This window comes from Struthio camelus, chromosome 27 (assembly GCF_040807025.1).
Source record: "Struthio camelus isolate bStrCam1 chromosome 27, bStrCam1.hap1, whole genome shotgun sequence".
NCBI classification, from domain to species: Eukaryota; Metazoa; Chordata; class Aves; order Struthioniformes; family Struthionidae; genus Struthio; species Struthio camelus.
The window spans coordinates 7,449,707-7,463,081 of NC_090968.1; the positions used below are offsets into that span (position 1 = coordinate 7,449,707).

Consider the following 13,375-nt stretch of genomic DNA (forward strand, 5'->3'; position numbering starts at 1 on the left):
TCCGCTTCTTTTTGGGGCAGCAGCCTCAGTTGCGGCTCCGATTTCTTTTCTCTGCCTGTGCTGGGCACGTTATTAGCACATAAACCAGCAGCACCTTACGCAAGCGGAGGGCTGAGGGCAGAGCTTGCGCCTGCCGGAGCAGACATTGCTCCAGCGAGGACCGAGCTCCTAAGGCCCCGTCCGCTGGGGGGTCAAGGACAGGCTGACGGGCCACGGAAGCAGCACCACGCTGGCACAGCACCCCGGGGTGCTCCGGAGCCGCCCTACCGCGCCGAGGGGGGTGCCGGGGCGGGCCGACCCCTCGCGGACCCGGGCCAGAGGGAGCCTCCCTCGGCCGCCTCCGTCGGAGGGTGCCGATGGGGACAGAGATTACCGCTTGCTCGGCAGATAACGACTTATCTGCAACCTTTAGTCGTGTTTGCTCAGACCCACCGGCCATTGGGCAGCGCGGGCCACGCTCCCACCGGGGACAAGGGTCGGCCGGGCGCCGCTGCCCGGCTCAGCACATACCTGGGGCCGGAGGTCGCCCGCGCCGGGAGGTCCTCCCCATCCGCCGCCGGCCCTGGCGCAGCCCCGGCTCCGGCACCGGCCGCCCGGGGATGGCGGCGAGCGGCGAAGGCGAGGAGAGCCCGCTGCCGTTCGCGCTGAGCAGGTTTCAGCTCTCGGAGGACTACGGCTTCCTTCTTCCGAACCCCCTGGTAGGCACTGACTGTCGCTGCGTCTTCCTGCTGAAAGAAACATAGAGCAGAAAAAACGTGGGGTTAGCGAACAGCCTTCTGGTTGGGTTTACGCTTAGCGTCCATTTACAGGAATTTATGAAAAGCAGTAAGGAAAGCATCGCATACTTTGGCTCAGGCGGCTCAAAGCACGCTCCTCACTCTTACAACCACCAAACTGGCTGCCGCAAGTGGCCCAGAGGAGGGGAGGAAGAGCTCTGCAGGGCAGATACGGGCCTCGGGTTTAGGGGATGTCGGCAAGCAGGAGGAGAGGACTTAGGCTGCGGGTGTCGCGCTCCCTTCCCGGGGGAGCTCGCGGGGCAGACGCGCGCTTGCTTGTCGGTCATTAACTCGCGATCACGCAGGCTAAGGCTACGAGCGGACACAACCCTTGGGGTGCGGTTTGCAAGAGCGGAGGGATCCGGCCTCAGCTCCCTTCGCTGAGCGCCGCCCCGGCCGACCCCCAGGAAAAGCTTTGCGGACGCGAGGGAGCGGGACGGAAAGCGGCATCCTGACTCGCCGGGGCCGTGACCCTCCCCTGGGGCTGCAGTCCCAGCCGGTGTCCCAGCCCCGCCGGGGATGCCAGCCGCATCCCGCCCCGGCCGCGGTCCCTGCAGCCCCGCCGCGGCCGACGCTCCCGACTCCCCGCTCTCAGACCCAGCTTGGCATCACAACCGCAGCGAGGGACGGCAGCGGGACGGTTTGGCCGTGGTCTCCCCGTGACCCCCCCGGCCCTCGGGACCCCCTCCTCCCGCAGGGCGAGAGGTCCTTCCCCTGCACCTCCCTCGCCCGGTCCCGCCCCAGCTGAAGGACTCGGTGCTCAGCCCCGCGGCCCGCCTGCTGCCTCCCCGCCGGGAGCCTCTACCGCACGAGTCGCGCGGCTCGGCGCCCTGACGGCCTCTCTTAACGCCGCCCCAGACGGAGCTCCCGGCTCCCTACGGGCCTTGGATGGACATCGCCAGCAGCCTGCCCCAGCTGATCGCCGGCCACCAGCTCCGCTCGCGCGTCCACCAGGTACCCGTCGGGTCCCTCCGGGGCAGGGAAAGCTAAAAGCATGGAAAAGCAAACCAGCCCTCCCCTGCGGACACGGCTGTGCGGGCAAGAGCCTGCCGTCCAGGCAGCTTTTGGGGCTGCGCCGTGCTTTCAGTGCTTTAGCTGGTCCTGCCGGGAAGCTGGGCTCGCTTAGGGAAAGGTCGGCGCCGGGCGAGCGCTCTGCCCGAAGGGACGGGGCTGGGAAAGGCCCCCGGGAGCCCGGGGACCCGGAGCAGGACACGGGTCCGCCAGGAAAACGCGCCAGGCCAGCAGGACCCGGTAGTATTTTCAAGTAAAGCAAGAAGTTTTACTCAGCTGAGGCTGCTCAGGCCCCCGCACCTGGGTTGCGGTTAGCGCAAGTCGCTTTGGCTCCGCCGGAGCAAAGCCTTCGCGTTAGCAGAGTCCCGCCGAAACAAGCAGTAGGACAAATCCTAGCGCGGATCAGCCACCACAGAGAGGAAAGATTCGACCGGGCTGCAGCCTGCGGTGGCAGGGGACCCCCTCTAGATGTCACGAGAGCCGCGGCTCGGGCCAGACCGCGCTCCCATCGGCGACATACAGCGCTCAACGCTCAGCCCGACCGGGTCGAGCCCAGCTCCTGCCGCGAATCCGAGGGCGAGGCGGAGGAACACCTTTCCGGGCAAAATCCCACACTTTGCTGCAGAACAGCACTAGCGGGCAAGGCGCTGGCATCAGCAGCAAGCCCCCGGGGCGGAGGGGAGCGAAGCTCGCGTGCAGAGCGCTGGGCTGGGGAAAGGTGCCGAGGTGCAAGCCGGGTGTCCGGGGCGGGCGAAGCGGCTCGCCCGGCTCCGCCGCCCGTCGGACCACCTACCACGCGCCCTGCTCACGGGGGTCTCTTTGGCAGATGCCTCAGCTGAGCACCCGGGACCTCAGCGGGCGTGAAGAGCTGCACTTGGCTCATCTGGTGCTCAGCTTCCTCACCATGGGCTACCTCTGGCAGGAGGGCGAGGAGGGGACCGTTAAGGTAAGAGCGATGCAGAGCACGTTCGCCCGCGCTTTGGGCTCCCCGGCCGACGCTGCTCGCAGGAAACCCGCGGGAGCAATCGGAGGGGAGCAAAGCCTTCCTCCCCGGTGCGGAGGAGGAGCGCGACCTCTCCCACCTGGCCCCGCGCTGCAGACGGGCACCGCTGCTCGGCCTGGCCCCTTTCCTCCTCTTCTGCTCGGTGCCTTCCAGGTTCTGCCCCGAAACCTCGCCATCCCCTTCTGGGAGGTCTCGCAGAGCCTTGGCCTCCCCCCTATCCTCAGCCACGCCGACTTCGTGCTGGCCAACTGGAAGAGGAAGACTCCAAGCGGGTAAACGCGCGGGCCGAACGCAGCTTTTCCAGCGGTCGGGTTGAAAGCGATAAGCCTGATCACAACCAGTCTAGCCGAGCGGGGAAGAACGGCCCCCGCACCGTTCCTGCTTTGACTCACGTGGTGATGAAAAACCATTTAAAAACAACCATCACCTGAGGCCTGTCTTAAGGAGAAGGTTCCTTGGCGGAGCCTTTTCAGGGCGGCGGGAGAGGCAGTCTTTCAGGCTCATGTCATTGCAGACGCGCGCGTGCACAACCACACCGGGGAAACCGGGCGCCTCTGGGAGCACCAGCCTTCGGGACAGCGCTTGGGAGCACATCTCTCTGCTAAAATGATTTATAATGGCTCTCTCTCCTTTTCTTGCATGTTGGCTGGCAATGCCCAAAATGCCTACAGGCCTCTGGAAATTGAGTAAGTATTTAGGAGGCTTATTTATTTTTTAACACCCTTAGTTTTGTTTGATTTGGCTTAGCGGCTCCAACACTGCAGGGCTCTGTTTAGGTTAGATCTCTCTTGATACACAAGCACAACCCAACAGCTCGGTCTCTGGCACACGAACGCCACCACAAGAACAACGCAACCGCGGTGATCGCGGGGGAACCACGGGCTGCTCTAATGCAGACACTGGCAATGACGGGCCAGGTCTTCAGCCCAGCGAGCGCGCGAGGAGGGTCAGGTTCCCGCAGGAGCAGAGCCCGGCGGGCCCTGCAGACCCCGTCCCACCTGGCTCGGTGTCGGCACAGGGCGCAGAGCGGAGGCTCGGCAGCCTTCGGCTCTGCGCGCCCCCGGCTCTCTGGTCTGCGAGCTCGGGGCCTCCCGCCGCGCTCCGAGCAAGGATGCAACAGCAACCTTCATCCCGCACGAGCTCCTTCTAAAAGCCCAGCGCACCCCGGTTCTGGGAGGCAGGGGCAAAACGACTGCTGGGCACAGCCACAGCAAAGCCTCAGGAGACCGCGGGCCCCGACCACCCGTGCCGCTGCCCAGCCCGCCCCGCGAGCGCACCGCGGCCGGGCGAGCGCCCGCGGGAAACCCGGCACGAGCGCCCCGCTCACCCCGCTCGCCCGGCCCTTTCGCTGGCCGCCTTTGCAGAAATCTGGACACCATCATTTCACTGCCCGGGGGAGAGAGCCTAAGAGGGTTCATCCTCGTCACCCTCCTGGTGGAGAAGGCGGCCGTGCCCGGGATCAAGGTACCGTGCAACCGCGAGCCGGCCAGGACGCACACGCGCTCGCCCGTGCTGCTGTGCCCTTTTAGCAACGTGGCCTAAGACCCGAGGTGCCGCCCTCCCGGCTCGCTGCCAGCCGGCCCCGCAGGAGCACAGCATAGTCTCAGGCCTCCCTGCTCTTTCCCAGCCCGGAAAGCACCCGAGAGGTGCCTGCGGAGGGCTGCACGCCGGCTGCACCCGTCTCACGCGCGCGCGGAGGGCACGAGGAGCGCGGCCACGGCAGTCCGCTCCTGCGCCAAGCGCCGAGGCTCAGCAGCATCCCCGATGGCGCGGTCAGGGAGCAGGGCAGCTGGCAGGCACCGCTCCGTCGTGGCCCTGCTCGTGCTCCGTGCCGTCCTCCGCTGCCGTGCCGTCCTCCGCTGCAGAGCTCTGACATCGACTTCCCTTGCCCTCTCCCTGCCCTCCACGGCGCAGATTTACTTGCATTTCTGGTACCCTGCCCGGGTTTTTTGCTAACAGGCTCCGGGGAAGGGCAGAGCTGGGTGTCCCTAACCACTGCACAGAGAGTAAACCAGTCTCAGCCCTGTCATGGCTCTCCCTCCTCTTCTCTTGCAGGCAATCGTTCGAGCCATCAACGCTCTCCTGCAGCTTGATGAAGAGACCCTGCATAAAGCCCTGCAGGAGCTGGCGGAGGCCATCGGGGACATGAGCAAGGCTCTGAGGCGGATGCACGGTAATAACTAGCTTCATGCGTGCGTGCGCTAGCTCGTCCGGAGGCAGTAGAGTAACCGCGCTTGCACTTGGCCCGTGAAGCACCTCCAGAGGGACGGAGCAGAAGCTCCCGCGGGCAGGAGAAAGTCAGGTGGGAGCTAAACGCTCCCCGGGTGATGGACGGGGCTGATGCACCCAGAAACCCGTGGTACAAGCTCGGGGTGTTTTGAAGCCGGGCGAAGCAGAGCACCGAAGCTGCGCCCGCGGGGCCGAGGGGTGCGGTGGGGGCACCGGCGGGCGCCAGCCCTCCGCCGGGCAGGGGCCACGCCGGCCGCCTGCCTCTCGCCCAGCGGATTGGGGTCACTTCCCAGCTCCGGGGAGAGGACAAGCCGCTGGGTGGGAAAAGCTGATGCGAGTGTAACTAACTGCCTTTCGCCTGCAGCCACGTTTATGATCCGATTTCTTTCCTAGATTACGTGGATCCAGCAGTATTCTACTCTGTGATCCGGATCTTCCTCTCCGGGTGAGTCGGCGCGTTTCCCTCCAAAGCGAAATGCCGGCAGTTTCGGCGGGAGGGGAGGAGCGGGAAGGGGCAGCGCGGGGCTCCCAGTGCCGGACGAGGAGCGGGGCAGGAGGGCTCCGGTCTGCGTCCCCTCCCTCCGCTCGGGCCCTTGTTGACCCTCTCCCGCCTCCCTGGTCTCCGCGCGGAAGCAGCCGTAGCCGCGCAGAGAGGAATCATTACTTCTCTGGGCTCCAAGAGTTCGCACAGCAGCAGACCAATTTCTCTTTGTTTTGTACACGGCATGCACAAAGCAACGGGGCTGAGCACAGGCTCTTCCCTCGAGTGCTGTTCTCTAAGGAAACATCTATAAAAAGCCTCTTGCGTTGTTTTGCTGCAATTCCATTAATTAAAAACACATTTCCCCCAAATGCTCAAACTATCAGTTGGGCAAGATAGAAATATGGTAACGAGAGGCCAAAGCTGCAGTTTTGTTATCCTTCATCTGCCCCGTGGGGCTGCAAGCACCCCAAACCACTCTGCTCTTGGGCTTCTTGGAGAGTTTCTATTTTTACTTCTGTTCAGCATATCTCAGCATTCCTAAGTCAAAAGGCTCCATGCGTCCTGATTAGCTTTCTTTCATTCTTTATCCAAGCTGACCTTGTCTTGATGGTCATCAGCCTGGAAAAACATGCCTTTTAAATTCCCTTCTGCTTATAAGAACTTCCCACTAGTAAAGGTTACTATAAATACATTCCTAGGACAGCTAAAAATAATAAGGAATTTGATAATAAAGCTATTTTCACTTTGTGCAAAATCTTCTCCTGCAGTTAAACAGCCTTAGCAGCCAGTACTGAAAGTGTCACGAAACGGTGCATTCTCCAGGAGATATTTTTGTGCCAGGCACATTATCTCTCTAAAATTATAACTAACTTCTCCTTCCACTTGTGAGAGAACATTTATCCGGTTTTGCACAACAGGCGCCTAAACCAGGATGACACAGACTGAATCAGCGTGGTACAGAGAGGGGGAGGCGAGAAACGCTGCCCCGGTCCTGGGCTCGCTGAACACTGGCGTCTTTTATGAGAGGGAGGAAATCACATTACCGTGTTGTCCTCACCCCACGCTGCCTTTAAAGGCATCACCTAAAGGGTAACAAGAACAGAGGCAAACCCAACGCGCAAACTTTTGGGGCTCCGATGAGCAGCTTGCCCGGCGTCGGCCGCAGGCGGACTCTCAGCATGCAGGAATCCAAGAGCCTTTTGCTCACGGGCAAAAGATAACGAGGAATTTCTTGTTACCCCCCCTGGCCTTTGCCAACAGCTTCCCCGGAAGCTAGCAGCTTGGCTCCAGGCTCCCGGGTGGCCCCGAGCCTGGGCACGCGCGAGCCGCGGGGCTCGCACCCTCCCAGGTCCCAGCCGCCAAAGGGGACGGCGGATTTTCCCGCACGGGTCCGAAGGCGGAGGAGAAACGCCGGGGCAAGAGGTCGCACCGCGAGCGCCTGGTGCACCTCAACGCTGCCTTTCGTTCCCAGATACACCCAGCGTTGGAGGACAGCTGGCGAGGCTTGGCGGGCAGGAGGTGACCCGTGGCCGGGGTCACCCGAGGGCCCTGTCCACCCCGCGTTGATCAGAAGCGAGGGTCTGGCCTCGCGGCCGGTCCCTCCCTGACCACCTTCTCCTCTCGCCCAGCTGGAAGGACAACCCGGCCATGCCGGACGGGCTGGTCTACGAGGGGGTGTCTGCCGAGCCCATGGCATACTCCGGAGGGAGCGCGGCCCAGAGCACCGTGCTCCACGCCTTCGACGAGCTCCTGGGCATTCGCCACAGCGAGGAGAGCAGTAAGTCAAACACCCCGTCTTCCTTTGTAAACGAGCACGCGGGGGCGGGAGAGGAGCGGGGCGCCGAGCCGGACAGCGCGTTTCCCGTGGCTTCGCGCACAGCAGACAGAGCCCTGCGCGCATCTCCCGGGCACGAGCCCCGGCCGGAGCAGGCTCTCCTCAGTGCATTAAGGAGGAAGTCTATAAACGGGGTCTGGCAGGCGCCTTCACTCCCTTATAAATTCCCAAACGGACAGGCTTTCTTTTTTTACTGACATGATATATGGCTACGGGCAGGAGGGAGTACAGAGCGCCAGCACCCTGCCAGTAATTTAGCTCATCCTTTCCCATAGCGCCAACTCAGTCTTGCCCACGACTGAAAAATTCATCAGAAAATTAGTGCAAGCGCTCTAATAGCCAAAGAAACGCCGAGAGCGAGGGCTAACCCCTGCCTTTTAGGGGTAGGCACAGCCCCAGCGGAGGGGTTTTCCTTCCGAGCTGGTCCGCCGCGGCGGCGGCAGGACGGAGCAGGGCAGGAGCGGGCGCCGCGCCGCGCGCAGAGGCAGCGCAGGGCAGAGGCCAGCAGCCCTCCTGCCAGAGCCGTTTAGAGACCGGGCGCTCGCCGCCGCTGCGAGTAGAGGGCTTCCCCGGGCAGAGCTCGCCTCAGGCACTGCCGCGGGGTCCCGGGCGCCACTTCGCGGGGCTTGGACAGCCTGGGCTTGGGGAGGTCCACGAGCTTCGGTCTCGTGCCCAGCCTCAGCCCGGGGCTCCAGAGGGCAGACCTCCCAGGCGAGACTCAGAGGGACGCCGAGCTGCCCCCACCTCACAGCCGGTCTGAGGGGCACTGAAGCATCTGGATGAAGAGCAGAGGACCATAGTCACGAAGGCAAGGAGCCGAACTAGGCACCCTCCAGCAGCCCAGCAAACGCCAGCTGAAAACCCCACAGCACTTGGAGAGCGTTTGCACTTGGGCCGTGGACAGGGCCCCTGACAGTCCCTTCTCCTCATCACATTGATTTCCATTACAGCCATTCTTAAAGGTCCTCTAGTAGTTTAACATCAGCGTTATGAGTTTTTCCAGGTGCATAGATAGACCTTTGAAGAGCAAACATTACCAAGGATGTACATTACCAATATATGAGAAGGTATTCGACCAGGGATATCTAACAATATACATTTAAGAAACACAAACGCCCTGCGGTGTATTTAGTACACCTCACAACAGGTTTCTAACAACGTGTACAGTTGTATGTTGCAGGTAAAAAAAATGCCTGGGCATACGGTGGAGGAGGAGCTGTCCTCAGCCAGTTCTCCTGCATGCAAAGCCAGCCACGGCCCTGCCGCCCTCGGCGCACACAGGCTCCGGGCAGCACATCTGCTGCCAGGACTGCACTTTTTGGAAGAGGCTGCTGGAGAGTGGAGCCACTTACTGCAGCAGGCGCTCTCCAGTACGACCCATGTAAGCTAGGGCTGAGCGGGCTAAAATGGGATGCGCCAGCATGGGTTTCGGGAAGAGCTGGCGGAGCATCTGTCCAGAGCACAGCGGCAACGGCCACCGCAGCCAGCGGACTGCGCCAGCGCCGACGCTCCAGGCTGGCTGCTCCCTGCCAGAGGGCCCGGCTGCTTTAGCCCGTTGGACACCAACTTATTTCCTCCTTTGCTGGTCTTTTGCAGCCGCGTTCCTGCACAGGATGAGGGACTACATGCCCCCTCCCCACCGCGCCTTTGTAGAAGAAATCCAGCGCGCCCCGTCCCTGAAGCAGCACGTCCTCTCCTCCAGGAACGGGCAGCTCTGCACTGCCTTCAACCGGTGCGTCTCTGCCCTGGCAGACTTCAGGACCCACCACATCACCATCGTCACTAAGTACATCACCACCGCGGCCGCCAAGGCCAAGGCCAGGAGTGGGGAGCCCACCGACAAGGCTGGCCCCCTGCCAGGGAAGCCACCTTCCTTGCTGGAAGCCAAAGGGACTGGCGGCTCGCACATCTTCAGGTTCCTCAAGAGCGTCAGGGACACGACAAGGGAAGGGATGATAAGCGTCTGATTCGCCCTAACCGTCTGTAAGGCATTGCTGAAAGCAGGTCTAGGAGACCAACTGACTTAATTTGGTGTCCGTAGAGCACAAGCCAAAATCTGACAGCAGCGACCTGCACTGAAAGCTTCCTCTTCAATAGCCCAATCCCACTTGTGCCGGTCCAGGACACCGGGACCAAGCCGCCTCGCTCTTCATCAGAGGGAAATCGTTTGCTCCTCAGCACCCGTCCCCTGCCCGCGCCGCGTCCAGGCGTCGCCGTGCCTCGGCCGCCCCTCCGCAGGACTCTCTGCCCGGCCCCCGGCGTGCCCGGCCGTCGCGGGGCCGCCGCTGGGGAGGGCCGGCAGGCTGGTACGGCCGCGCACGGCCCGTTTTGGGTCTCGGCCCGTCGCTGCTACCAGCGCTGCCCTCCCAAGGAAGCCCTTCGGCCGCGGGGGCCGCGCTCGCACCCATGCTGTTACCGGAGGTTCCCGTCCCGGGCCTCGGGAATTCACACGCTGCCAAACAGGTCCTGCCTTTCCCCCTTTCCACGCACGTGCACATTTCTCATCATTATTTCCCCATGATTTTACGGTCGTCTTTTGGAGATTGCCAGTGTGCTTACAAGCCTGCCAAAGGGAGGGGAGCACTGCTGCTTGCAGACACCGAGAAGCCCGTAGCGAGCACAGGCACCGGAGCCACGTTCATCGCGGCCTGGGCAACGCTTCCTGGGCCTCTGTTGGACTGGTCCCGCTTTCCAGTTCCCACCCTACAGACTCGATCCCGGAGAAACCGCAGGGAGCTGGAGCTCTGCTCCACTGCCCAAACTGCACGAGCAATTGGAGATCACTTGAAGTCAGCTGACTCATAAAGTTGGAATTCCTAAAAACCAGCTTCTAGCCTCCTGTTTCTATTGCAAAGACAGACTTTCAGGTACTGGCACCTAACATCACCAGTCGCCCACACCAATCCAAACCCGCACAGCCAGTTGAGGGCACTTCTCCCATCACGAGGTGGCAGCAGAAACCTGCTTTTCTCCCTGATACCGAAAGCTACCTGGGACAAAGCTGGATAGCTCAGGGGCTGGGAACAGGCATCACTTGCAGCAGAGGAACGAAGTGTGGGGGGAGGACAGAGTTAACAAAATATTAGTTTCTACTCGGGGGGTGCTGTGAGGAGGGCTGTGGGTCTGCCGGGTGCAAGCGCTTGGCAAGACGGGGCCCGCAGGGGCTTTCCGCCAGCCCCCAGAGCCTTCGGCATCTCCCACACCTCTGTAGCTGGAAGGTATGATTCCTCTCGCCGCCAAACAAAACCAAATCACGTCATTTTAACATCTGGAACAAGACACGTTTCTTAAATGCCCAGGGCTGCCAGACACACACAGGCCTGAAATTACCAGGGCAACCTCAGGTCGCCAACCTCATCAGATCTCTCAGCCTGAACCTCATGCTTGGGCTGGTAACAACAAACAGTCCAGTCTAAAAATAGGACTCTTTACTGCCCTGTATTTCTTTATTACTTGCCTCTGTATGAGACAGTTTTGTCTACTGATTTGCCTACTATCAGTCGGAATAAGAGGCAGAGGCCTTAACCAGACGGTGCATCTGCATCTGGAACATAACTGCTCACAGGCTGAGTCTGCTACCAAACACTACTATCCAGTCACTGGAATTAGGCCGAGGTTGCCCAAACCCAGCTGGAAGGAGGAGAGCGGATGACGGAGAGGAGAGAAGGGAGGGGGCCACGTGGGAAGCAGCGCGAGGTGTCAGGGAGGCTCGTGCTCGTTTGGGGATGAAATACTGAGCCGTGAGGGCGCACGGCTGCTCTCCGTTGCACCTCCGGACGTATTGAGGCTTCCGGGCGTCACAAGGGTAAAGCTGCCGCTTTTGGGCACGCACAAAATTCTCCTTTTTCTCAAGCTCCAAGGAGGAGGCCGAGGACCCCGGTCCTCCTGCCACCGAGCTGGGGCACTGCCCTTGCCCAGCCTGCGCAGGGTACCGCCGGTGCCCCAGCACCCCTGCCCTCCCTCTGCGCCACGGCGGGGGACAGACGGGTAGGTCTTTGCACCAAGAGCACTGATGAGGTTTCTGTACAATGCCGGATGCCCGGCTGGCTTGATTTCTACAGCTAGAGAGCACCCACAGACTCCCTGGAATCGGCCAGTGCTGCACGGGGTCGGGATCCTTCGGGAAATCCGGCCATAAGCATCCACGTCTCGCTTGCCTGGGTTTGCTGGCACAGCCACCTGAGACAGGCTTCATGCCCAACCTGCGTCCCGGTGCAAAAATAGCTCTGGCAGTGCCACTTCTCCGGCACCGTAAGAGGAAAGTCAAGGTCCTTTGAAATGAGGCTTCGTTCCCAGAAGGGCAACAAAAAGCTCAGCGCACGGCAGCTTGAATTATTAAAGCTCCTGGCTAAATTTTATTTTGTGCCCTCTTTTGAAAGGCAGTCTTAAAACTGGGGCTTAGGAGAGGATACCTACAGTAAACAACCTATAGGAACGTGTCAGCACCTTTAAATCTTTGCCAGGCAGCCCTCATTCCACTAGATCTTCCTTTCTGAATAGCTGCTGCATGTTTTATGCGGGAAATATTTCACATCAATGATTGTCTTGGTCTATTACATTCCAGACCATTTCAGGAAAACAGCACGAACAGCAGAAAGAAAAAAACAAAAGTCACTCTGGCTAAACGAAAAATGCAGCGATGACTCCCAGGGAGCACGGGCAGGCTGGCACCGCCAGGGAGAGCACGGGCGGGCGGGCGGCTCCGCACGCGCCACGGGGCGGAGGACGACCCGGAGCGGCGGGGACGACAACGCGCCCTGGGGAGGAAGGTGCCACCCCGGAAGAGAGAGAGGCAGCGGGGAGCGGAGAGGACGCGGGGCGCAGGAGGGCAGTGGGCAGCCGGGGCTGCGCGGGGCCGGAGGCCCTCCGTGCGCAGACCCCCCTGCGGCGCTTCCCGGCGCGCTGGGACCGCTGCTCCACGTCCCCGTTTCCCCACCGCGGCGTCTAATACTGATCGCAAGAGGCAGACATCTCCGGTCTCGGGCGCGTTGTGACTGGAGGCACGTTAGATTTAAATTATTTAGCAGGCCCTACCCCTAAAAATACCACAATCCGCTTAAAACCACCACGGCGCCCGGCACTCGTCTTGCAGCCGCCCTGAAAGCCTGCGCTGCGGTGGGCTGCCCGCGGCCGCCCGGCACTGCCTCCCGGCTGGTTTCCTCCAGCCCTGACGGATGGGACCTTTGCAGCGACGCAGCCCAAGGACTCGGTGCCGCGGGAGCCCAGCCCGGGGGGGCGAGGGCTGCGCGGGGGCTCCCCGGCGGGGCAGGGGCAGAGGTGCGGTCGGAGAGGACGCGAGGCCACGAAACGCCGGCGATCGCCCGCCCGGCCGCCTGCGTTGGAGGGTCGCAGCCGGCCCCGGAGCCGCCCGCGGGGCCCGTGCAGCCACCCCAGCGGTTTCTCTCCTGTCGTCTGAGGCGGAGAGCACCAGCACTACAGGCAGCAGCGGAGGCTGTCGGATAAAAGCATTTCCGACACATTAAAGGTCTACCTAGGAGCCGCTTTGCCTGCCTGTCCCTTTGAAGGAGCCACACGTGCAGCAGCGGCGCTAGGTCTCTGCTGCTCTAGACCCGGACGCGCTGCACCGGGGCTGCACCCGTCTCCCCCTCGGTCCCTCGCCAAGCGGCGCTGCCCTCCTGCAGCCGAGGGCGATGCAAAGCGTACGGGAGGAAAGCTATTCCCTGTGCCCCGAGCCCGGCTGGGAGGCTCCGAGCCGGCGGGATGCCCGGGGTGCCCGGGAACGTTGCCGGTGCCGGGGCGGCAGGCAGCCGCTGCGGCTCTCGCGCAGGCACGGTTAAGCCCGCGGTTAAGCCCGTTCATGCAGCGCGTTGTTACAGCGAACGTTTCGCAGCAGGAGCAGAAGCCGCGGAAGAGCCGCCCTGGCTGAAAGCGGAGCCTCGAAGGCCGTTTCAGCGACCCTTTCGGTGACCTCCTGCGCGAGTGGATCAAAGGCTTTTCAGAGCCTCCGACGGCAGGGCCTGTCCCTGCCTCTCTTTGCCATCCATCTCCTTCCACGTGTCCGAGATGCACGTTTACCC

General features: G+C 62.1%; 1 protein-coding gene across 2 annotated transcripts; it reads left to right on the forward strand.

Annotated features, from left to right (window-relative positions):
• The first annotated feature begins 493 nt into the window (after positions 1–493).
• LOC104148768 (indoleamine 2,3-dioxygenase 2) lies at positions 494–10,163 on the forward strand. Of its 2 annotated transcripts, XM_068920853.1 has the most exons (10): positions 495–698; positions 1,635–1,730; positions 2,614–2,733; positions 2,944–3,062; positions 3,462–3,476; positions 4,155–4,254; positions 4,846–4,963; positions 5,413–5,464; positions 7,132–7,280; positions 8,934–10,163. In XM_068920853.1, exons 1-10 carry the CDS (start codon positions 600–602, stop codon positions 9,302–9,304), a joined length of 1,239 nt encoding a protein of 412 aa, XP_068776954.1. In that variant the 5' UTR covers positions 495–599; the 3' UTR covers positions 9,305–10,163. The 2 variants fall into 2 exon arrangements, with proteins under 2 accessions (XP_068776955.1, XP_068776954.1); XM_068920854.1 differs by lacking the exon at positions 1,635–1,730 and having other exon boundaries at positions 494–698.
• The last annotated feature ends 3,212 nt before the right edge of the window (positions 10,164–13,375 follow it).